The sequence below is a fragment of the Antechinus flavipes genome, chromosome 2, assembly GCF_016432865.1.
Source record: "Antechinus flavipes isolate AdamAnt ecotype Samford, QLD, Australia chromosome 2, AdamAnt_v2, whole genome shotgun sequence".
NCBI lineage: Eukaryota > Metazoa > Chordata > Mammalia > Dasyuromorphia > Dasyuridae > Antechinus > Antechinus flavipes.
In genome coordinates this window covers 448,304,197-448,326,442 of record NC_067399.1, presented here as the reverse complement: position 1 = coordinate 448,326,442, position 22,246 = coordinate 448,304,197, and the positions used below count along the sequence as shown (strand labels likewise).

General features: G+C 35.1%; 1 protein-coding gene across 4 annotated transcripts in view; it reads right to left on the bottom strand.

Annotated features, from left to right (window-relative positions):
• The window catches only part of RALGAPB (Ral GTPase activating protein non-catalytic subunit beta), a 112,041-nt gene that overhangs the window by 1,913 nt on the left and 87,882 nt on the right, over positions 1-22,246 (bottom strand). For all 4 annotated transcript variants that reach the window (XM_051979319.1, XM_051979321.1, XM_051979322.1 and 1 more), the window contains 5 exons: positions 21,524-21,660; positions 20,827-20,935; positions 18,483-18,561; positions 17,274-17,422; positions 132-16,651 (listed from right to left, as the gene is read on the bottom strand). In XM_051979319.1, coding sequence (XP_051835279.1) covers positions 16,458-16,651; positions 17,274-17,422; positions 18,483-18,561; positions 20,827-20,935; positions 21,524-21,660 — 668 coding nt within the window. In that variant the 3' untranslated portion in view covers positions 132-16,457. The remainder of the gene's footprint in view (positions 1-131; positions 16,652-17,273; positions 17,423-18,482; positions 18,562-20,826; positions 20,936-21,523; positions 21,661-22,246) is intronic.

The window sequence follows — 22,246 nt, the reverse complement described above, 5'->3', positions numbered from 1 at the left end:
CTGGCCTCTCCCCAAGACTCAAGCAGGCGGTATTATCCCAAAAGATCCCATCACGAGCGCTACGGGGCCCAAAGTGGGCTGAGCCCTCCCCCATTTTTTCTTCCCGTGCCCGCAACAGCCCGTGCGCGCACCCTGTGATCCACGTGTACTGCCCGAAAGTAGTAGTTCCCGCTACTGCAGAGGAAGGACAGCCACCACGGGAAAGGCCCAATTCAACTCTCACTGGTCCTCCGCGGTGAAAAAATTCATGGAGGGTCAAGTCGCCGGTGACTCCAGAGCCTGGGAAGCGCGGGTGGTCCTGCGTGACAAGACGCAGAACACTGACGAGACAAAACGAACTCCATGGCTGCAGCTGTGAAAGGAAGGACGAAAGCCCGCGGGATGGTTTATAATGCAAAGCTCATAGCGTCACTTCCGCCTGGTCTGGGCAAGTGCAAAATGGGGAAAGAAGGGGAAGGATGGGGTAGAGTCGGTCACAGCGTCCCCTGCTGGATGGGAGGTGTAGGTACAAAGCTCCTCCCGCTCCTCTCAACTTGTAGGGGGCACAATGGAGTCAGCAGGATCCCGCATGATGAAGAATTCAAATGTGGCCTTTTAACACTACTTAACTGTGTGATTCTGGGCAAGTCACTTAACTCTGTTTCAATTTCTTCGTCTGTAAAATGAGCTGGAGAAGCAATGGCAGACCACTCCAGGATCTTTGCTAAGACAACCTTCAAGGGGTCACAGCATAGGACTGGACTGACTGCGCCCTCTGGGAGGACTGAAGGAGGACTAGCACACGGGTGCGTTCTCCCGTTTACAGAGAGGCGCTCCGTGCCGACCCGACAGAAAAACACCCGCAGACTGATGTTCGTGCAAACAGACGTAGGCAGAGTCATGCCAGACTGGCGCCCAGGCTACACGTCAACACGGGGATGCCTCCTGCCCTTCGAGGTTTTTCAATCCACCATCCTCTCCTTTTTTTCAGCCAAATTCCCGCCACCTAGCGCCGTTCCCTTCGGAGAGGGCACTTAATTAAATGGCTCTCGAATTGAATGGGAATCTGATCTAGTTCAAATCCTTCATTTAATGGAGGACAGAACCAGCTGCACCGAAAGGAAATCGCACAGCTTGGGTTAGTCTGAGTCTAATTCACCTACCGTTATATTCATATTGTGAGTCTATGTATACTTGGGTGCACTGATAGGTGCATCTCCTTGTGTGTGCAGTGTTCGTATGAATCTCTCTCCCCATCACGGCTTTTCCAGGATTTTTGCCGTTTTACTGGAAGAAATACAGGCAAGGAGGAAGATCAGCCTCCTGCTGAGTTGTCGGTGCCTTTTGAAGGTACACCAATTTAACTACATGATCAGTCTCTTCCACACTCGATTAAATGACCAGAACCAGTTATAAAATATCAGCTCTAAATCAGAGTGGGGCATTTCCATTAACTGTCATCAGGCCTTTGCAGCAGCTGTGCCTCCCCAGCCTCCTTCACAAGGAGACTGTATCAGTTGAGCAAAATAGGCTGTGCATGCTTATAACATGTACACATGTACTTACCCAAAAATGATAGGAGATAGAATCATCCTCATTATACAAATATACATTTGCACGTGTGTGCATATAAACATATGTACATATCCATATCTGTTAATTGTGTAATAGGTCTGCTTTTACATTTCATCAATGGAGATATATTATTTACACATTAGAGGTCACATACATATAAATGCACATAGATGCAAACTTCTGGAGAATAGAAATTGTTTCACTTTTGTCCTTGTCTACTGCTTGAAGCGTGTACAGTTAATAATTGATTAATTGATTCAGAAAAGATAAAGAAGAGAATTTATTTGCCATAATAAACTAAATATTATTTTGATTTTCTCACCTTAAGATGACGGGGCTGAGACTCTAGACTGTGTATAAGACTCAGGACTATGTCCAGAGGGATAGAGACTCAATGGTTGTGGAGGGCTGAGATATCTTTGATTCACTCTGTCCCCCTTCCCCACAAATTTGGGTTTCAATAGCCAGGAACATAATAGAGAGATGGACTGGGAGTCAAGGAGACAAATTTGAATCCTACCTCAGACACTGAATAATTTGAACCCTGGGCAAATCACTTTGTTAACCTCAATTTCTTTTTCTGTAAAATGAAGATAATCAGAGCACCTACCTTACATGGTGATTGTGAAGATCAAATGAAATAATATGGGATGCCCTCAAAGTTTTAAGCTTAAAACTTCAAAAAGTTTGAGGGATGCTTTATATATGTATATATACCCTAATTATGAGGATAGCATATACATATGTACACACATATATTTATATATTATATATATAAAGTATTTTTCAAACCATAAAGTGCTTTATAAATGTTAGGTGGTACTATTTGATTCTTTCCTCCCCTCCCCCACATGGTTGGTATTGAAGAGGTTCAGGACTGGGATTGGGTTCAGATGCTCAGATGGCAAGAGAATCTAGGCTCTCAAGGGTTATAATCTCTATATCTAAATCCTTTTTAAATCTTATGTTCTGTAATATTAACTCATTATGTGACACTTGAAGATTTGCAAACCACTTTCCTCAGAACAAACCAGTGAGGTAGTAAAATTATCCCCATTTTGCAGTTTACCAAGGCAGGGAGATAGAGCATGGATATAGTAGAACAATGGATATAGTACTGGCTCTGGAGTCTGGAGAACCTGAGTTCAAATCCAGCCCTTGGCACTTAACTCCAGTTCCTTCAAGAAGAAGAAAAGAAGAAGGAGAAACTATTGAGACTTTGGGATGTTGTGATATATTCATAATCCCATATCTAGTAAGTTCACAAGGCGAGGGCAGAATCCAATCCAGTGTTCTATCCCCTGTGCTCACAGTGGGATAATTTAGGGTACTTTCATGACTGGAATAAAGTGAGCTTCCCTTCAAACTCTTCTGCCCAGCTTTGGATTGCAGGGAACAGAAGAGGTTTGCAGAGCGAGGAACAGAAGGGATGTGTGTGTATGGAGCAGGGGGTGGGGAGGGGGAGTGTCTGCTTAGGGTGGTGGGAGAGATTGATCTTTATGCCCTTTGGATAGGAAGAAACAAAACTAGAGGGTACAGTGTTTTAAGGCTATTCTAATACACTAAAAGCTTGAAGTGGTAGGAGAATAAGTATGATCACTGTCTTCAAACAGCTGGAAGTCTCATTTGGAAGGATTTTATTTGTTCCTCTTTGTCCCGCCACCCCCTTCTCTGGTGATCATGTTGAGAAACTTATTTTCTTGGACTTTCCATGATGGGAGAGAAGAGACTCTGCAAGTGCCCCTACCTCTGCTCTACTTTCTACACAGCCTACTCTCACATAGTATTGGATATCCATCCATCCATCCATTTATCTATCCATCTACTTATCTATCTATCCGTATCTTCATAGCTGTGGTATGACCTACTTTTGATGTGAAATCATTCAAGATCTTTAGAAATATTTTCTGGATATTCACTAGCCATCTCTTTAATGATCTAGATTTAGTGATCTGTTCTAGAGTCTTCCCAAAAATTGAAGTTAAAGTTACTGGCCTCTAGTTTGCACATTGTTTTTTCACATTTTTTTTTTTTTTTGGGGGGGGAGGACAATCAATACATTTATCTTTCTCTAGTACTATGACACTTCCTCCATGTCCCAAAGCTTATTAAGGATCAAGAGTGGAGGTTTTGTAGTCTCATCTGTCAATTTAAGAATTTCGTGATCTGGTCCAGTGGGATTTCATCAGCAGTGCTCCCCAACTAGTACCTTATTTATCCTGATTTAACCTATTAATCATTTGCAGGGCAAAACGTCTCTTGCTCTCTCTGTCATCAGATAACATTGTCTCATCTGTCCCCATTGGCAAGCCTATCCCTTCTCGGATATTCTTTTTTCTCCACTGTTGCTAAATAAATAAATAAATATTTAACAACTACTTTTTAAATCTTATATGTACAAAAACATTTATATCAGTTTTTTGTAACTGCTGAGAACTGGAGACTAAAAAGATGACATATCGCTTGGGAAATGACTAAACAAATGAAGATGTATGAACATAATTTAATATTGTTGTACTAGAAGAAATAAAAGAAAAGAACAATTTCAGAGAAAGGTGAGAAAGTTTTTATGAAACGATGAAAAAAGTGAGTGGAACTGGGAGAATTAAATTTTGCATAAAAGTTTTCTATACAATTTGATACAAATGTTGTAGATGTTTCTAATATGTCTCAGCTACAATCTGTTTCAATAATGTAATCCATGTTTGTGAGCTTCTAAAGGACAGAGGTATTGGAGAAGATATTTTTCTTAACATTAATATAGTAATAAAACTGTAAGAAAAAACAGCCTCAGAAGAGATAAGAATTGATCAACACAATGACCAACCTAGATTCCATAGGCTTGCTACCCATCTGGCAAAGTGGTAATATACTTAAGGTATAGACTGGGACATACATTTTCAGATAGAATTTGATATTTGTTTTACTTGACATTGTGTATTCTAAAGTTTTTGGTTTTTCTATTTTATTTTGTTTAAGTTTGGTTTTTTTCTTGTCTTTTTTTTGGTTCCTATGGGATGGGGTGAAAGTTGGAGAGCAATAGCAATAGAATTTCACTTTCCCATAAAAAAAAAAAAAGATTATTGAAGCATTTTTAAAAATGTGTAGTAAAAAGGTCAGAAGGAAAATATAAATAAGAGCTTTGAAATTTTCATGTCAAATTTAATATAATTTAAAAGGAAAAGCAAACTGCATATAATATCCACAATTTCATATATAATTCATTTTTATTCAATTTTGCATGTGGAAATATTAATTTTATGTGGATGTTCAGAATTTTTTAAGAAATGAAAAAATTTAGTATTACATTGAAATATATTATTTTTTAAACCCTTTGTCTTCCTTAGCTTCCTTTGACATGAATAAAATTCAGTTCATTGTAAGCATGTTAGCATTCCTAACAGTCTCAGACTATGGTCTCTTACTCATCCTGTTACCTGCCCTTGTTTTCATCCGTAATAACTGTCTATTTTAAATTTAAGTTGGTTGGTGAGATTCTGTAGCCACTGACATCATTATCTTTTAAAGATTTCTTCATTTGTTGTTATTTTGAATTTGATACACAACATGAATATTTCCAAATAGAAAAGACAAAGTATTGCATGGGAAACTGCAAATCTCATTACATACTGCTTTTAAAAATCATTAAATTAAGTCAGTTTCAAAAACTATCCTGTATTTCTCTATTCTCTTAAAAAAAATCACACATTTGTCTCTTCAGATTGCTCCTATTCTTGCCAAACATTCCTTTACTCCCCCAATTAGAACTATTTCTCTTTATGCATACAGAATTTCATTCTGGAGAGTCTCTAATTCTTATTGGGCTGACTTCTGTAGAATTGTACTCTAAGGGAGTTTCTTTATTTCTCTGAGTCCTTTGAAATCTGATTTCTCATAATCTAAAGTATATATTGGATACTGCTAGTTTTCTTTTTTTTCTCTTACAGGATCTGGGAATGAATACCCACTTTTCTTCTACGGTTTCATTTTTAAAGTTTATATTTTCATTCCAGTAATCAGTTCTTCCTTTTTAGTGAGGTTTAGTAGTGACATTCTCATTTCTTTGTTTGCTTTTAGCATATTGAGATATATTGCAGTTTATGAATACCTGGTAAAGTGAATATGGAGGACTGTATCATTTAGTTTTAAATAAATGAACCCTCCAAAATGGACAAATGGATTAAAAGTACCTCTGAAAAGAAATTCTGATTAGTAATACTAAAATTGTCAATACAAAGAAACGTAAGAAAATAGCCAGGGCTATTTTTTCCTCTTCCTGGTAGGAGCTTTTTATCAGATGTTTTGCAGGAACAATGATGACCTGATGACATCTGACAAGTCATCAACATAATAATCCAAAAGATTCAGATTTATAAAGATTATTTGACATGTGGATTTGTAGCCATTATTATTAGCCAGTAAATACATTCAAGCATTTGACTCAAAATATTAATCAATGATAATATGAAGCCATCACAATTAGCAAGTAATTTAAAAACTAAGCATTTTGAGCTCAAAGACTAAGCTCTAGCTTTCTTTTTTTTTTTTTTTTTTGAGGGGGGGGCGGGGCAGAAGTGTTTAAAGGCATATGATACTCAGTTCAATACTTTAAAGAAATTTGGTTAACTCAATGGTTTTGTGGTTTCTTACTCAATTTGTTTGTTTTTGGGTTTTTTTGGACAAAGATGTTGCAATGTTTTGCCATTTTTTTCTTTAGTAGATCAAGGCAAATACAAAAGTGATTTGCTTGATCACATAGGTATTAAGTATCTGAGACCAAATTTGAACTTGTCTTCTTAATTCTAGGACTAGTAGTGTTCTATCCACTGAACAATCTAGTTGCCTTTTTTTTTTTTCTATTTTCTTATTTAATAGTGAAATACAAAGGGCCATATAAAAATGGAGAAACATATCTTCCTAACATGGCAAAAATGGCTGAAGTAATACATGGAAAACAATATAATAACAAATTCAAATACATTTTTTGTCAATAAATATTATTGGAAGATATCCACAAACACTTCTAAAACTTGGAAGCAATAATTTATTAGTACAAATTGTTCAATGAAGAATGTTTTTTATACAATCTGACATTAGTACTGATATTTCCAATGTGTCTCATTTTATTGTGTTTGCTAGAATCCATTTCAATAATGGAATCCATGTTTGTAAACTCCTAAAGTTCAGATGTACCAGAAGATATATATATATATATTTTAACAGTAAATGTTTTCTTTAATCAAAATTATGTTTTATGGGGAAAATTAGGTGTATATAGTGAGCAATTGCTTTGACTGAAATGAAGAAAGGATTCCATATGTAAATAATATGTAATAACACATTACACATATAAATAACATATGTAAAATTAATTCACCCCATTACTCTTCTTCCTGAGTTCAATCTAGACTCAAGATCCTTTTTAGCTGTGTGATCCTGGGCAAGTCACTTCACCCTGTTTGTCCCAGTTTCCTCATCTATAAAGGGAGCTGGAAATGGAAAATCATGACACTATTTTTGCTAGAAAAACCCTATAATGGGTCATAAAGAGTTAGAGACAATTGCAAAATTACTAGCCAACAATACAATTTAATGAAAACTAGATCTTTAATATTAGAATCTTTGCAATACTTTATAATGAGATGGGGAATGACTATGGAAATCTTGTGTACTTTAGAGATTTACTATTTTGTGGCAAAGTACTTGAATTGTCAGATAAGCTATGAATTTATCTTTTATAAAAAGACAAATGTTTCAAATTTTCTGACTTTTTCTGTGATGACAAGTAGCTGTCAGTAGTATATTACCTACCTGGCAGATATATTTTTTAAAAAGGCACACCTAATCTGTCTCTCTTAATATTAAAAAAAAAAAAAAAAAAAGAAAGTAAGTACTTTTTAAAGGAAAGTTGTAGTATAGAGAAAACTTTTTGAAAATAAATGTTTTTATATTTATGTGATTTTGCAGCCAAAAATGTCACCACAAAAACTTAATTGCATATGTTAAAAAAAGTTGAAAACAGAATTTTCTAATAACCTGTTTAAAAATCTTCCAAAGAGTTTCAGTGGGTTTTGAATTCCTTACAAAGGTTTTTAAGAACTGACTAACATCAGGAAAGAGGGAAACTAAATGCATTATTTTTCACAATCTTGGCATTAACTGATGGATAGAACTAAAAAGTGAATATCATTTATTGAGGCCAACAGCTTCTATTAGAGTCTACCTATCTTTGTGAGGTATGGTTTTAGCTACGACAGCTATTAAAACCAAGTTTTAACAAATAAAATGAAAACTGAGATAACCTGAACTCAATAAATAAAAACTGAGCTAACTTGAACTTAGAACCAGATCTTTAAATTGCTTCATTAAGAATTTTTAAAAAGACATTTCATAACATTGCTCCTATTAAAATATAAATAATATTTAATATATAAACAAACTTTTTTGGAGTACAAGTACCCACTGATAATGGATTACTTGATCAAAAAAATTTAGAGACCAGTTCTCCATGGTATCTAGCTTGATGCATATATATATAAATTCTATTTTATAATAACTTTTTATTGATAGAACGCATGCCAGGGTAATTTTTTTACATTATCCCTTGCACCCGCTTCTGTTCTGATTTTTCCCCTTCCTCCCTCCACCCTCTCCCCCTAAATGGCAAGTAGTCCTATATATGTTAAATATGTTGCGGTATATCCTAGATACAATATATATTTGCAGAACTGAACAGTTTTCTTGTTGCACAGGGAGAATTGGATTCAGAAGGTAAAAATAACCCGGGAAGAAAAACAAAAATGCAAATAGTTTACATTCATTTCCCAGTGTTCTTTCTTTGGGTGTAGCTGCTTCTGTCCATCATTGATCAATTGAAACGGAATTAGGTCTCTTTGTCAAAGAAATCCACTTCCATCAGAATACATCCTCATACAGTATTGTTGTTGAAGTGTATAATGTTGATGCAGATACACACACACACACACACACACACACATATTTCTTTTTTTCCGCTTTCTATTTATATACAAATGCAAATAGGCATTTTTTCATTTTCCCCCCATCTTTTTGAGTCAGAGATGCAAGACACCTAGAAAAAACAATTTTAAAAAGTGTACTCAATTCATGGGTATGAATCTATCATTCTTTTATGACCCCAAAGTTCAAGTCCTTTTTCAGTCACCAATTTCTTAACCATGTGGTCATTTCCTAAACTAGTTCTCTGTGTTTTTTGTTTTCAACAATGCGAAAAAATACAACTTGTGTCCCTATGGTCTTCAGCTTATTGCCCAAGATTTTTGATCTTTGGTAATACTTTTTAGGTCATTTTCAGTCATATAATTTGTGTCCAAAGAAACATTGAAGTGACTGCTTTGTATAAGGGGCATACAAAGGGGAAAAAAAATCTTGGTCATTGAGCTTAAACAAACTGGGAGAATAAGGGAAGGCTTGAAGTAGGGGACACTAAAGTGAACCTTGAACAATTAAAAGAATTCTGGGATACAGAGAAAAGGAAACAATGGACTCCAGGTTTGTGTAAATATAGTGAATGACTGAATGGTGAGTTCAGGAATAACTAGTAATCTAGAGTGAATGAAAGGCAGTTTATGGAAGGAGATTAATGGGAAATAAATCAAGAAAGGTAGATTAGAACTAGATTTTAAAGAAGGAAAACTCATGCAGTGGACAGATGGGTTGGAGGCAGAGGACTTAGGTATGAAATTCTACTGTTACTTATTACTATTGATTACAAATTATTCAGTTTCTCTGTACTTGCTTCCTTATCCAAGAAAGGAAAGGTTTGAACAAGATAACTTCTGAGGTACTTTTCAGCTCTACATCTATGAAAAAGCATACTATATTTTAATTCTTAACCTTTTGAGAGGATTGGGGGGTATTTATGGGCAGTTTTGGCAGTCTAAGTAAATCTTTATATTCCTTTTCCGAAAAATGTTGCTTTTTGGGGGTGGGGAATTTGAAAGAACTTTGATAGTATTTTATTTTTTCAAATATATGCAAAGATAGTTTTCAACATTCACCTTTGCAAAACCTTGAAACCTTGTGGTGTACATTTTTCTCCCTCTCTTCCCTCTTTCTCCTCCCCAAGACAACAAGCAATCTGGTACAGGTTAAACATGCAATCAGAATAATGTTTTTGAATGCATGATATATATGATTATAAAGTAAACCAGTTATGTTGAAATACTTTTTTTTTTAAATAAAAGTTCAGAGACCATGTTAAAAACTTCTGTTCTAAAGGAAAGAGGGAATTGATTTTTGAGTAGTGTTAAGATGTGATCAGACCTATGCTTTAGGAAGATTGCTTTGGAAGCTGTATTGAAGAAAGAATGGAAAGCTAAAAGAGAGAGAGACCCATTTGAAAGCTTTTATATTAGTCCAGTTGAAAGGTTGTGAGAAATTGACTTAGGAAGGTAAGTAAGAGAAAAGAATGGATCAGAGAAACATCTTGGAGGTAGAATGGGGAATCGTGTTGGAGAAATGTCATCTGTTTATCTAACAACCAATTCCTGGCTATGTACTCATGCTTTTAACAGAATTTGTTAGGTACTGAATGCCCTCCTAAGTGGGTTCCCAATATTCCAAAATTTCAAAATTGTTCTCAAAATTATTAAAGGACCATAACTCACAAAGGCTGGAAAGAAATGAAAAATAAGAACAAGGTTTAAATGTAATGAATTGCTTTATGAGGCAACAGGCTCCACATCACTGGATATTTTCCAGTAGAGGTGGGTTGATTGCTTTTTTAGGGTATTTTTTTTAAACCAGAGATCACCAGCACAGCATTAATTTGAATTTGACAATCTTTTCAATTCTGACCCATCAGAGAGACAACTGACAAATTCAAGTGAAGCCTCATAGAATCTTAGGAATTCAGAGGACAAGCATTTATTTATTAAGTACATACTATGTGCCAGGTATTGTGCTTTACAAATTACACCTTACAAACAATCTCGTGTAATTCTCACAATTCTGGGAGGTAGTTATTATCATCCCCATTTTACAGTTGAGGAAACTGAAGCAGGCAGAAGTTAAATAGTTTACCCAGAGTCACACAATTAGGAAGAGTCTGATTCTGGATTTGATCCTCCGATTTTCCTGGCTCTGAGCCCAGTGCTCTGTTAATTCTATCACTTGGCTACCCCAAGTGTTGTAGATGCTCCACACACGAATTAAATGGCATCAATTGGTTTCTTTGAAGAATGGAGAAAAGAACAAAACCTTCTCACACTGATGCTCACATTTGCTGATACTAGAATTTCTGGCTGGGCCCTATTCCTGTTATGGGAGAAGGACCAAGGTTCTAGTGGAGGCTCTGATATTTAGTGATTTTAGGATGTTAGATAAGGCATATTCTTCTCCAAAACATACTTTTTGCTTGTGTGAAATGTGTGTACCGATTGGAGTTTGAAACCTGGATCAAACTAGGGATCTCAAGTCAGTTTTTTTTACTGCAAAATGGGATACTTGAAAGAATCTGCCTCACGAAGCTGTTGTGTTGCATAACCCTACAGTATTAATGAAATGAGGGCTATTAATAGTGGGAGAAGCTACATCAGAGTAAATAGGAGATCTGGGCCCGGCATGTATTTTCTGGGATAAATACCATTGTATTTACATTCTTTGACCCAGAATCTTTGGTTCTACACTTCCCCTCTCTCCCTCTTCCCCCCTACTAGTAGCTTGGGGGTGCATTGCAGGACTCTTAAGGTACAGGAGATCAAATACTAACTTAGACAAAGGCTTAAGCATGAGGGAGGAGAGAGTATTATAGGAACATGACTCCTGCCTGTTGCCCTGTTATATTGCTAAATTTAAAGCCTATTAATATTTCAAGATTCAGCTAGACTTACCATCTACCAAGAACTCTCTGAAACCTAGATTGTAAGCTCAGGGACTTATTCTTCTCTGCATATATATCAAAGTTTTGGCTACAGCAGGAATTCAGTAAATGCATCTTGGGTTGCCATATGTAGATATTAGGAATTGGGCATCAAGGTTTAAATGGAAACTTTGCCATCAAAACATTTATTAAATGCTTTCTATGTATTAAGACGCTGTGCTAAGCACTAGGGGTACAAAAAGAGACAAAAGGCAATTCCTGCTACCAAGGAAGTTATAATCCAACTTAGAAGACAAGCAAACAAATATATACAAACAAGCTATGTATAGGATAAATAGGAGATAATTAATAGAGGGAAGGCACTAGAATTAATAGGGTTTGAGGAAGATATCCAGTAAAAGGGAATTTCACTGGGACTCAATGAAAGCCAGGAAAGCCAGTGGGTGGAGTGAAGCGAAGAGAACATTTTAGTCTTGGTATAGCCACAGAGAATACATAGAGCCAAAATATGGAGTTTATTTTTTGTGAAAAAGCCAGGTCTATGTCACTGAATCAAAGAGTATGTGGCAGAAAGGCTTTAGTACTTTTAGAAAGTATGTGGTAGTTATGAAGGATTTTGAATGCTTAACAGCATTTCATATTTGATCATGGAAGCAACAGGGAGCCACTGGAGTTGTGTGTGTGTGTTTGTGAGAAACATGGTCAGACTTGTGTTTTAAAAATATCACTTCAGTGTCTCATGATTGTTCCCCATTCTCTCAACCAGAATTAAAACCAGTCCAATGGGCATTTTCCTGTTCTACAACTCAAATGTGATCTGATCTGGTTCTGCTAAACAGGTGGTACTCATCTTTTTGGGACAGGACCATAACTTGGTAGTTGGATGTGGCATGAGTCCCCTAAAATGTTGAAGGTTCATATTTTAAAAATAAAAATCAATTAAAAACGAACTTTTCCTACCTGGATGGCCCACAAATCCTACTGCTCAAAGTGAATAAAAATTGGCTTAAAAATCTTGTGTCCACACATGGACCCTTGCAAGAAATGGAAAGAGTTCAGCTGGAAGGAACAAGACTCTAACCAAAAGCACACAGGGTATTAGATAAGAATATCCTTAAAATTTAATTGACTAAGTGTGTTACATTCAGTATTCCATGTGTTTCTTCTGGACAAAGAATTGGCATAAATACAAACAAGCTTCTGTGCCTTCTCTAACAAAGAGATAAAATACTAGAGAGGAGGGAACAGAGTTCACATCTTCATATTTACATGTTGTCTTTACTTTACAACTTAGTGCCAGAAATATTTACAGAAAATACAGTAACAACAAAAAGATCATGTCTTGGCAACATACAGAAGTTCATACAAATTGTATTGTGATTTCAAGCAAATAATGGCTACTGCTCACTGCCAGCCACAACTACAAAGCCTGAGAAAGATGCCCTCCATTCACTTCTAGAGAAAGTCTTGAAATGTGAAATTTCAAATGACACCCTTTTTCTTACTTTTTAATAAGAAAAACTAGTTCAGGGACAAAAGAGCTACTATCATAGGTGAAGCAGATGTATTTATCTGCTGAGAAACTCTGTTTGATTGAACGTCTTACAAGTGGTTTTTCCTAAGATTTGTCTTTGCAGCAGCTCTCTAAATTCAGAAAGCACTGAGATGGTTTTAAATACACAAAACAATACTTTTATGAAGATACAATCCAGTACTTAAATGGGACTTGAAATTGTTTTAAAAGTTAAATAGAAAATCTAATTGTCACATAGGTAAGTAATGTCAAAATCTCTGATATCAGAAAATTATATAATCTGCCATCCAGGTCAGTTGTACTCACCTTTCTGGGTAAAATTTAACCTTCCAATAATAATAAGTTAGATCAACACATTTGTGTATTTGAAAATCACCAAGTACTTCCCAACAAGTGCAGAAGAGGTAACTGTTTGTGAAGGCCTCAAATCCTGGACAACCTATAGCCAACATATATTATTTACCATTATTAACCACTATGTATTTCTTGAAAGGAGATTGGTGGAGAGGAGGATGGACACAACTCCTCAGAGTAGAAAATAATAAAAAGCGAGGAGAAAGAAAAAATGTTACATAATTATATTGCCCACATAGGGGGAATTGTAGAAATGGTAAATTAGCCTGGAAAGAACTGATGAAATAGTCCAAGAGGCTAAATAGCCAAAAAAGGTTTTAAAGCACGAAAAAAACATCCCCACACTCATTTTCAGAGCTGCTGCTAATAATAGAAAAAATTTAACAGTTAATTCCAGAAGACATCTTAATAATTTATCTTCAGAAATTGTGTGTGTGTGTGTGTGTGTGTACATGAGCACGTGTTATAGAGCTTGGCCTTGGAAGTGAAATTCTGTAACACTACTCTACGTTCTTGTAACACACTCATCCTCCAGTGTAAACCTGTAGCAAAGTCACTTATGGTGACTAAATATATTTTAAAGACAAATACATTATAGATGAAATAAACTAAAGCAGATTTTGATGTCCAAAAGTGGTTATTGAATATATGCAAAAAAATTCAATTATGTGGAATAGTAAAGACTTCTTATGTGACAACTGAGCACATGCACTGGCCATGCCATTTAATCAGTGGATTAAATATGCTTTTCATAGGCCATTTTAACCAGAATGATTTGTATACAGTAAAGACAGTTGGTGAGTGTAGTGATCATGTATTCACACCAACTGTGCATTAGTCCAGCAATCTTAATCAAAAACTTCCCTATGGATGCAGCAATTGCTTTTATCTGACCTCTAGGTCATGTAATGTATGCCAATATAAATACTTCTAGGGATTAAGGAAGAATGCTTATGATGCAGATTTTGGATTTTTAGATTTTGAGAGAGGTCATTGAGTCCCACTACTTTCTTTGCACTAACAGCATACAAACAATATTCCTGCTGTTCCACAAACAAAGCATTTTCCATGACTCATTCATCTGTTAGAAAGGGGGGAAATTATGTAGAGATGCTAGCAAAAAGAAGTGGAGTCAGGAATATTTTCTTTTTCATGAACAGGTTTTTCTGACTTCATCACTTTTGCAAAAGTTGGTTTTATTTGAAGAATATTGGATAAGCATGACAGTCAATCACCTTTAAATTTTAGGATTTAAAAAAATTTAAGGCTGTAGTATAATCGTTTTGACTGATTAAACTGAAAGATAAGGCCAGTTTTTCCTTGCAATGTGCAAAACCTGATGTCCTGTTTTAAGATTTCATACAAAGAGCTACTTAATTCTGTTTTTCCCACTAATCAACAATTTGGAAATATAGAAATTCTAGCTTGGTTTGAAAGGAAATAAACTATCATTAGAATTGTATTATACTAGTGAGGGGAAACTGGGTGAGTAAAAAGAAATGGCCTGGATGTAAAGAAAATTAAAAAAAAAAAATAGCACTGAAGGGCAAACTTAGAAGCAAAAACTGTTGATTCACATCTCTGCCTACGGATTGCAAATTGCATGCCTTACGGAATAAGATTTGGATCTGAGTAGGGGAAAGTGGGTGATAAAAATTAGACATAACATCAAACAAAACACTGTATTTAACCAACTATGCTTCATGTAATAGTGAACACATTCAACGGAAAGAAATAGGATCAATTTTTCGGAATTTGAATTGGTTGTTTAAATACCTGAAGATAAAAGAATCTCAAATAAATAATAAAGGGAAGAAAAGAGGACAAGAATTGTCATATAGGAATCACTATAAGGATACTTTGGATCCTTCATCATGGGAAGATCAGTAAAAGTCAGGTGGAGGGGGATGTCTAAAATTAATCACAATGAGGATTTTAATGTGTATCATGTCTTCAGATTAACAAAACCTATGACACAGAACGATTGACAAAGAGAAACAATTTCTGTCAAAACCCAATAACATAATTACTAATACTGAGTAAATTCATGGGCAATAGGTAATTTCTTTTTGCAATACGACTAAATCAGTGAAATTTAATTTATACTTTCAAAATTCCTAATTATATGTTTACAGTAGACATTTTCTGTTGAGTCCTGATAAAAATATAGATCATACATGACATGAAATCAAATCATTTTCAACAGTAGTTCTGAGCTGAAATTTATTGAAACCAACAAGAAATTTTATAACATTTCAACTCTCCCTTCCTAGTGTCTGAGAAACATCTTTCTTTCTGCTACACTGAACTGGACCACAAGTGGAGATGGCTTCACTGATTTTAAATAACTTTTCGCTTTGTGTTTTTCTACATTGCCAAGGAATGTAGACAGCGGAACCCCTCACTTTGGGTGTGCTCCTGATAGACCCCTTTCTGTGGTAACCAGTGGTTACTGTTAGACAGATGATCTGTATAAATGAGTAGAACAATGCTGACATTGACATATTTGTTATCTTTTTGATACATGAAGATGAATATTTGAAAGTCAGATTTCCTTTAAAAATATCTGCATAAGAGATATTCATGGGTTCTTCTTTTTGTAAAGCTGATGCTAGAATAAGAGGCTAGAATTCTTCTTGGTTTTCTCCCCAGCACAAGCAACTCCAGATTTGGGAAATCAGTCCTTGGAGATTCTGGGAGAAAAACCCATTTGGTATTTAATCTCCTGGAAAAGAGAGCTGTGTAAGACTCTCTGACTGCTAGTTTATGAACCACTTTATGTTACACTTCCCCTTTTTTGATGAACACATTTATCAAAGCTGTTTAGAGTTTCTCCCGAAATGTACTATTTAAGTAAAACTGTCACTTTAAAAAAAAGTTGTATTGGATAAAATTTATATCACCCCATTGAGAGGTTTATGATTGTGTTTGGGAGACCTCTTCTCACCAGAAAGCAGAAATTCTTCTTAAGTTGTACTTATAATGGTGTCTCTTCTGTCTTGGTGATTGAAAGATAAGCTCTATTTATTTATTTATTTATTTTTTGGTGGTGGTGGGATTTTTTTCCTCCAGTCAGTGCTAGTAACATATTTCCATTGTTCCCTCTGGTAGCCACCACTCTCTGATCTATAACTGTCTTTGGAGGACACTGGTTTAAGAATTGCAATTCTTGAGCCCAACCTCCTGGAAAAGTGAAGTATAAAATTCTGGCTCCAGCTGCTTATTTCTGTATTTATTGACAATATCTGCAATTTTCTGTTTTCGGCGAACATGTGGAGGATTGTAGGAGTCACTTTCTAGCCTCTTTCTTCTACAAATGTTTATTACAGTCTGCCTCACTAAGAAACCTTAAAAAAAAAAATTTAAAACAAATGTTAAAAGTCAATCATCAGTGTATACTATAAAAATTAAGCTAAAACACTTTTATTTTGTAAGCATCTTTGCAATATTGAATTCTGTGACATTTTTGATGTTCCTAAGGACCAACACAGCATTTCTGAGATAAAACTCACCAAAAGGGATATAATGAAATCAAAATATCTTCTAATTTCCCCCATCAAGTCTTAGGATACAGTAACTCTTTAAGAGGTACGTTTTACCTTGCTTTCACTCATCAGAAAAAGCAAATCTTAAAACACCTCTCTCAGTTTACTTTTCTATTAGAAGTGGTAAAAAAAAAAAATTTTATCTGTCAGTCCAGCATGCTCATTCTCTCCTTTATAATCTATAAAAAGAATTGGTGGATTCAGAAGGCCTATGACCATTAACTAAGTTGTGGTACCTCAAGCAAATCTCTTGCCCTCATTGAGTCTTAGTTTTTTGTTTATTTTTTGTAACATATTTGGGGGTGGGGGGGGTGGGGAGGATAGAAAGCGTTCTTTTAAAGTCCATCAGTGTTTTAAAATATTACTAATTCTATGGTAAAATCAATCATATCTTCTTAATCTTAATATTTAAAGACTAACTTACCAAGTGCTCTCCTGCTGACAATCATCCCATCCACCAGTGGGATGACCATGTTAAACTTTCCAGTAGCTCCTTGAATTTTTATTCTGAATAATCCAGTTTTTAGGGGGTGGATGAAAATGATAGGAACTTCTTTTTCAAGAGTAGTTGATCTTAAAGAAGGAGAAAGGGAACAAATTTCTTAAATTAGATAAAATATAACCATGTTACCAGTAAGCTTAAAGAATAGACTTGATATTTGTCCATAGTCATAGTAACTGCCTTACAGTCACTTGCTTCCATGGTAGTATGCTTGACACTTTTCCCCATTCTTTCCAGCTAGCCAAAAAGAACTGAGATGTTTTCTTTAGAAAGGCTTTGATAAAAGAGAGCTAGGAATGGAGATTGACATATAAATAAAGGAAGTTTGTTTAAAGGTTCTTTCATTAACACTGTAAAGCAAAACAAAACAAAAACTGGCCCTTTATGGGAATGAAGCAAATGGATAATTAGGTTTCAATGAGCAACTACAATTGTTGTATGATACTGCAAGTTGGGGAAACACAAAGGAAAGAATCTGGCAGGGAAAGCACCCTTTTCCAGAAATAATGAGTTATCTTGAGGGTGGAGTGGAAAGTGCTAAAATCAAACTTAATATTTCTTGGACAGGATCTCTATATAGAAAAATCCCACAAAAGAGTTTTAATTATCAGAGTTGGCCAGATATATCCCAAATTATCATGAGAAAAATGACATCTCAATGAAGGAGTATCTTACTTAATGAAAACCTGAAAAAATGTGAACTACAAAGATAAATGAGGGGCAGTTACTTGAGGGACAGAAGGGCTCTTTATTTTGTAAGCTCTTTCAAGTTTAAAGCAATCTGATTTACATTTGACTTACAATGAACGTTTTCAGAAACATACCTATTTTATGAGGTAATGTTACTAATTTGAAGTTCATGACATTTCTTGATAGAGCAAGCTAATTTTCTTTTTTTTCCCAATAGGATGAGTCAAAGTGATAGGAGGTGAAAGGATCTAGACCATACATATTTCAAAAGTAAACCCCCATCAAAAAAAGGATGTCCTTTTACCCATATGACATCCAGACTGTTATTTGGGCAACAAAATCAACACTTTTCCTTGCAAAGCAATGCAGCAAGTGTTCATTTGAGGCTTGAAGAGAAGCAAAGGTATGAAAAGGAATGGTTCTTGGGTGAGCATGACCTACCTCAGAGAAGTGCTACTGTTTAAAGTCATTTCTACACCAGTGCTGATCTCTGACATCAGATCAGAAAGGGGAAAGTTTTCTAGAAGAAATCAGCATTTGATCACAATTATGATTTTGCTACATCTCTTATTTACTTTAAAGTGAATAAAAATCAGTATGTTTTATTTAATTCCCTAAACAACAGACAATAGCAGAATGTATACCACCAAAACACTCCCAAATTAAAACAAATAATAAAATAAAACTTCTTATGACTCTCCCAAGCAAGGTCAAAACAGGCCTAACTTAGTTAATTTATGCCTCCACATGGGTTATTCACAACAGGGATATTGATGGGATCATTTAATCTTTGGGGACCTCAAAAAACACCTTTTGAACTCTCCCATAAACAATTCCTAGTCACAATTTGAACAAGAGCACTATGCTCAATGGACCCACTGCATTTACTATCCTCTTAAATAGTTTATATAACTGTAAGGAGAAATTATCCACAACTACAAATTTAAAAAAAGGAAAAAAGAAAAACAACTCAAACTTTTAGACTACCACAACTACTTGTGATGTCCTAACAAGACTCACCTCCCAACCAACATAAGAAGATAGACCTCATAAAAAGAAGTCTCAGGGAAGTCTTATGTAAATCAATACAGAGTGAAGTAAGTAGAACCAAGAAAACAACGTACAGACTGAGGACAATGTAAATGGAAAGAACACAGTGAAACCGAATACTGTGTAATCATAATTACCAAGGTTGGCCCCAGAGAATAGTTGAGACAGTGAACCTGCCTCCCTTCCCTGAAGAAGCTGGAGGGGCAGGGGAACAAAGAGTATGCAGTCAGTTCCCCATATACTGCAGATGTAATGAATATTGCTTATTGAACTGTTTGTTTCTTTTTTAATCTTTATTTCAAGGGAAGGCTCACTGAGGAGGGAAGGGAGCAGTAGGGATATATTTGGAAACAAAGGTGAAATAAAAACAAAAGGCATCAGTTATTTTTTTTTAAAGTTCCAGTGGGTGAAAAGCAGTAAAAAGCTTTTCTTTTCTTTTCTTTTAAGAGGGTCTGAAGAAGAACTGGGAAATTATCTGCAGAGCAACAATTTTAGTTGAAACATCAATCGTAGCAAGATAATTTCCAAATATAGCCCTCTTCTATCCAGAGGGTCATCCCTTATTATAATGAAGAAAAAAAAGAGAAAAAAGTTCAATAAAACTTACTAATACATTAATTAAATATGTCAAAATAAATAACATTTGATACCCTAAAATCTTTCACCTCTACAAAGAAGAGTAAAAAGGGCATTTTCTCATCTCTTCATGAGGGGCAAGTTTGCCCCTCATTATTAATTACATAGTATTCAGTTTTGATTTTTTTTCTTTCACTTTGCACTGTTATAGTATGTAATATATACATATATATATTGTTTTCATGGTTTTGCTTGCTTCACTTTGCATCAGAGTTCAAATAAAAGTCTTTCCAAACTTCTTTGAATTCTTCATTCTCATCTTTTCTTATGGCAACATCATATTCTATTATATTCCCATAAAAATAATGATAATAATAGCATAACATAAGCACTTTATAAAATTGGTCAAGTGTTTTATGAGTTCATCATCTGAGGCTCACAACAACTCTGTGCAGGAGATATTATTACCCTCATTTTACATATGAGAAAACTGAGAGTAAATGACACTGGCAAGTATCTTAAAGAGAAGCTGAACTGAAGTCTTTCTTATTCTTAAGACCAGCCTCTTGGCTTCTACATTACTTAGCTGGCACTAATTATGCACCATGATTTGTTTAATTATTCCCCACTCAATTGGCATGCGATGTTTTTGTAAATATTTTGATATCTATGAGATTTTTCAAACTTTGACTTTCCTGGAATACATGTGTTAGAGGGGTATTTCTGAGTAAAGGCCATAATTCTAAATCACTTTCCAGAAAAGTGAGACTATTTTGCAAGTGCCACCAATAATGTATTAGTGTGCTAGCCTTTCATTTGTTCCAACATGATTTGCCATCTTTTGATATTTTTATGCCTTTAAAACTTCTTACTTCAAGGACGAATCTGTATCTTCCCTCCACCACAACCCTTTTTACTACAGTTCTGTGTATTATTCCAAGTCTCTCAACACTAGTTTTTGGAGGATTAACCATTCTACTCTGAGCCTCTACAGGATGGCAGGATCTAACTTAGCTTGTGCTCTGCAAGGATATAGCATTATGGAGCAATGCTTTAATAGAAGCTTTTAAGAAGTATAATAGAAAATTCCTTAAGTCACTGTTACTGGTGTTACATTCTTAACATTTAGACTTTATGAAGAAAAATCGAATACTCTTACCTATATCATCGTAACGTTCAACCCAGACAACAGACACCTTTGTCTCAGGTCCCATAGGTGGGACAGTCCGGCCCTGAGGCAACTTCTTTAGGCGGGAAGTAGGACTTAACTATAAATGGGAGAGAAAAGAAAATAAATTATAAAGGAGTTTATTCCCTGATTAACTAGTAAAATACAATTTGATCAACTCAAGTCAAACACTTTTATTAAGTGTTTTATGTGCGGGAGAGGACTGTTCAGTTAAGTTAGAATTCATTCAAAGTTTAGCTAAGATATATAGTCCCTACTGTCATGGAGTGTATAGTCTATTAGGGAGAAATGACATAAATATAAATAACTCCAAAACTAAATAATACATAAACACATTGGTGAGATTTAATATAAAGTGCTAACCAAAGAAAGAAAACCTAGATCTTGAGGTTTGAGAAGAATCTTGGCAAATTCCAAGCTCCAAATCAAGACATAATTGGGAAATGGTTCACTCTACTGATAGCAAATATATGATTATCTCTTATGTATAAGGCACAACTTAATGCTGTAAACCATGAAGAAAAACATGTTGCAGACTTTAGAAAGGGAAGCAGGAGAGATTTGATAAAATGGACAGTGCCAAGACATTAATTATAAATTGACAATTATTAGTTATAAATCTACAAACCTGAAAAGTGTTTGAAAACATATCAACACACTGCCTTACCTTCTGTGAAGAATTAAGATTGTCTGTATGATTAGGGAAAAGTTCAAGTGTAAGTGATGGCTGTTTTAGTATTCCAGGCAGAAGATCCATATTTGAATCACTTTCTTGGTCTGAGATATTGCTTTCTACTGAATCAGCTGTGGAGTATAAGAATAGAAATAACGATAAATCTACTAATTTCCCAAACCAAAAGAGTTAAGAATTATTTATGTCAATGACTGTCCAAGTCTCTCAACACTAGTTTTTGGAGGATTGGCCATTCTACTCTGAGCCTCTACAGGCTGGCAGGATCTAACTTAGCTTGTGCTCTGCAAGGATATAGCATTATGGAACAATGCTTTAATAGAAGCTTTAAAAAAGTATAATAGAAAATTCCTTAAGAAACTGTTACTGGTGTTACGTTCTTAACATTTAGACTTTATGAAGAAAAATTGAATACTCTTACCTATATCATCGTAACGTTCAACCCAGACAACAGACACCTTTGTTAATTAACTCAGCCTCCCAAGACAATGTTTAAAAAATTGCCGATTCAGTCATGATTTTTGGTAAATATTTTAAATAGGTCTAATGCCTCTAAGAAGTAGCAAAGAAAGTTTAGAAAATACAAAATCTTGTTTCTTACTTTAATGTTTAGATGACAATAAAATGTCATACATGTTCAGAAATACTCTGGCTAATATTATAACATTATATATGAATATTAATTCAATCTAATTCACA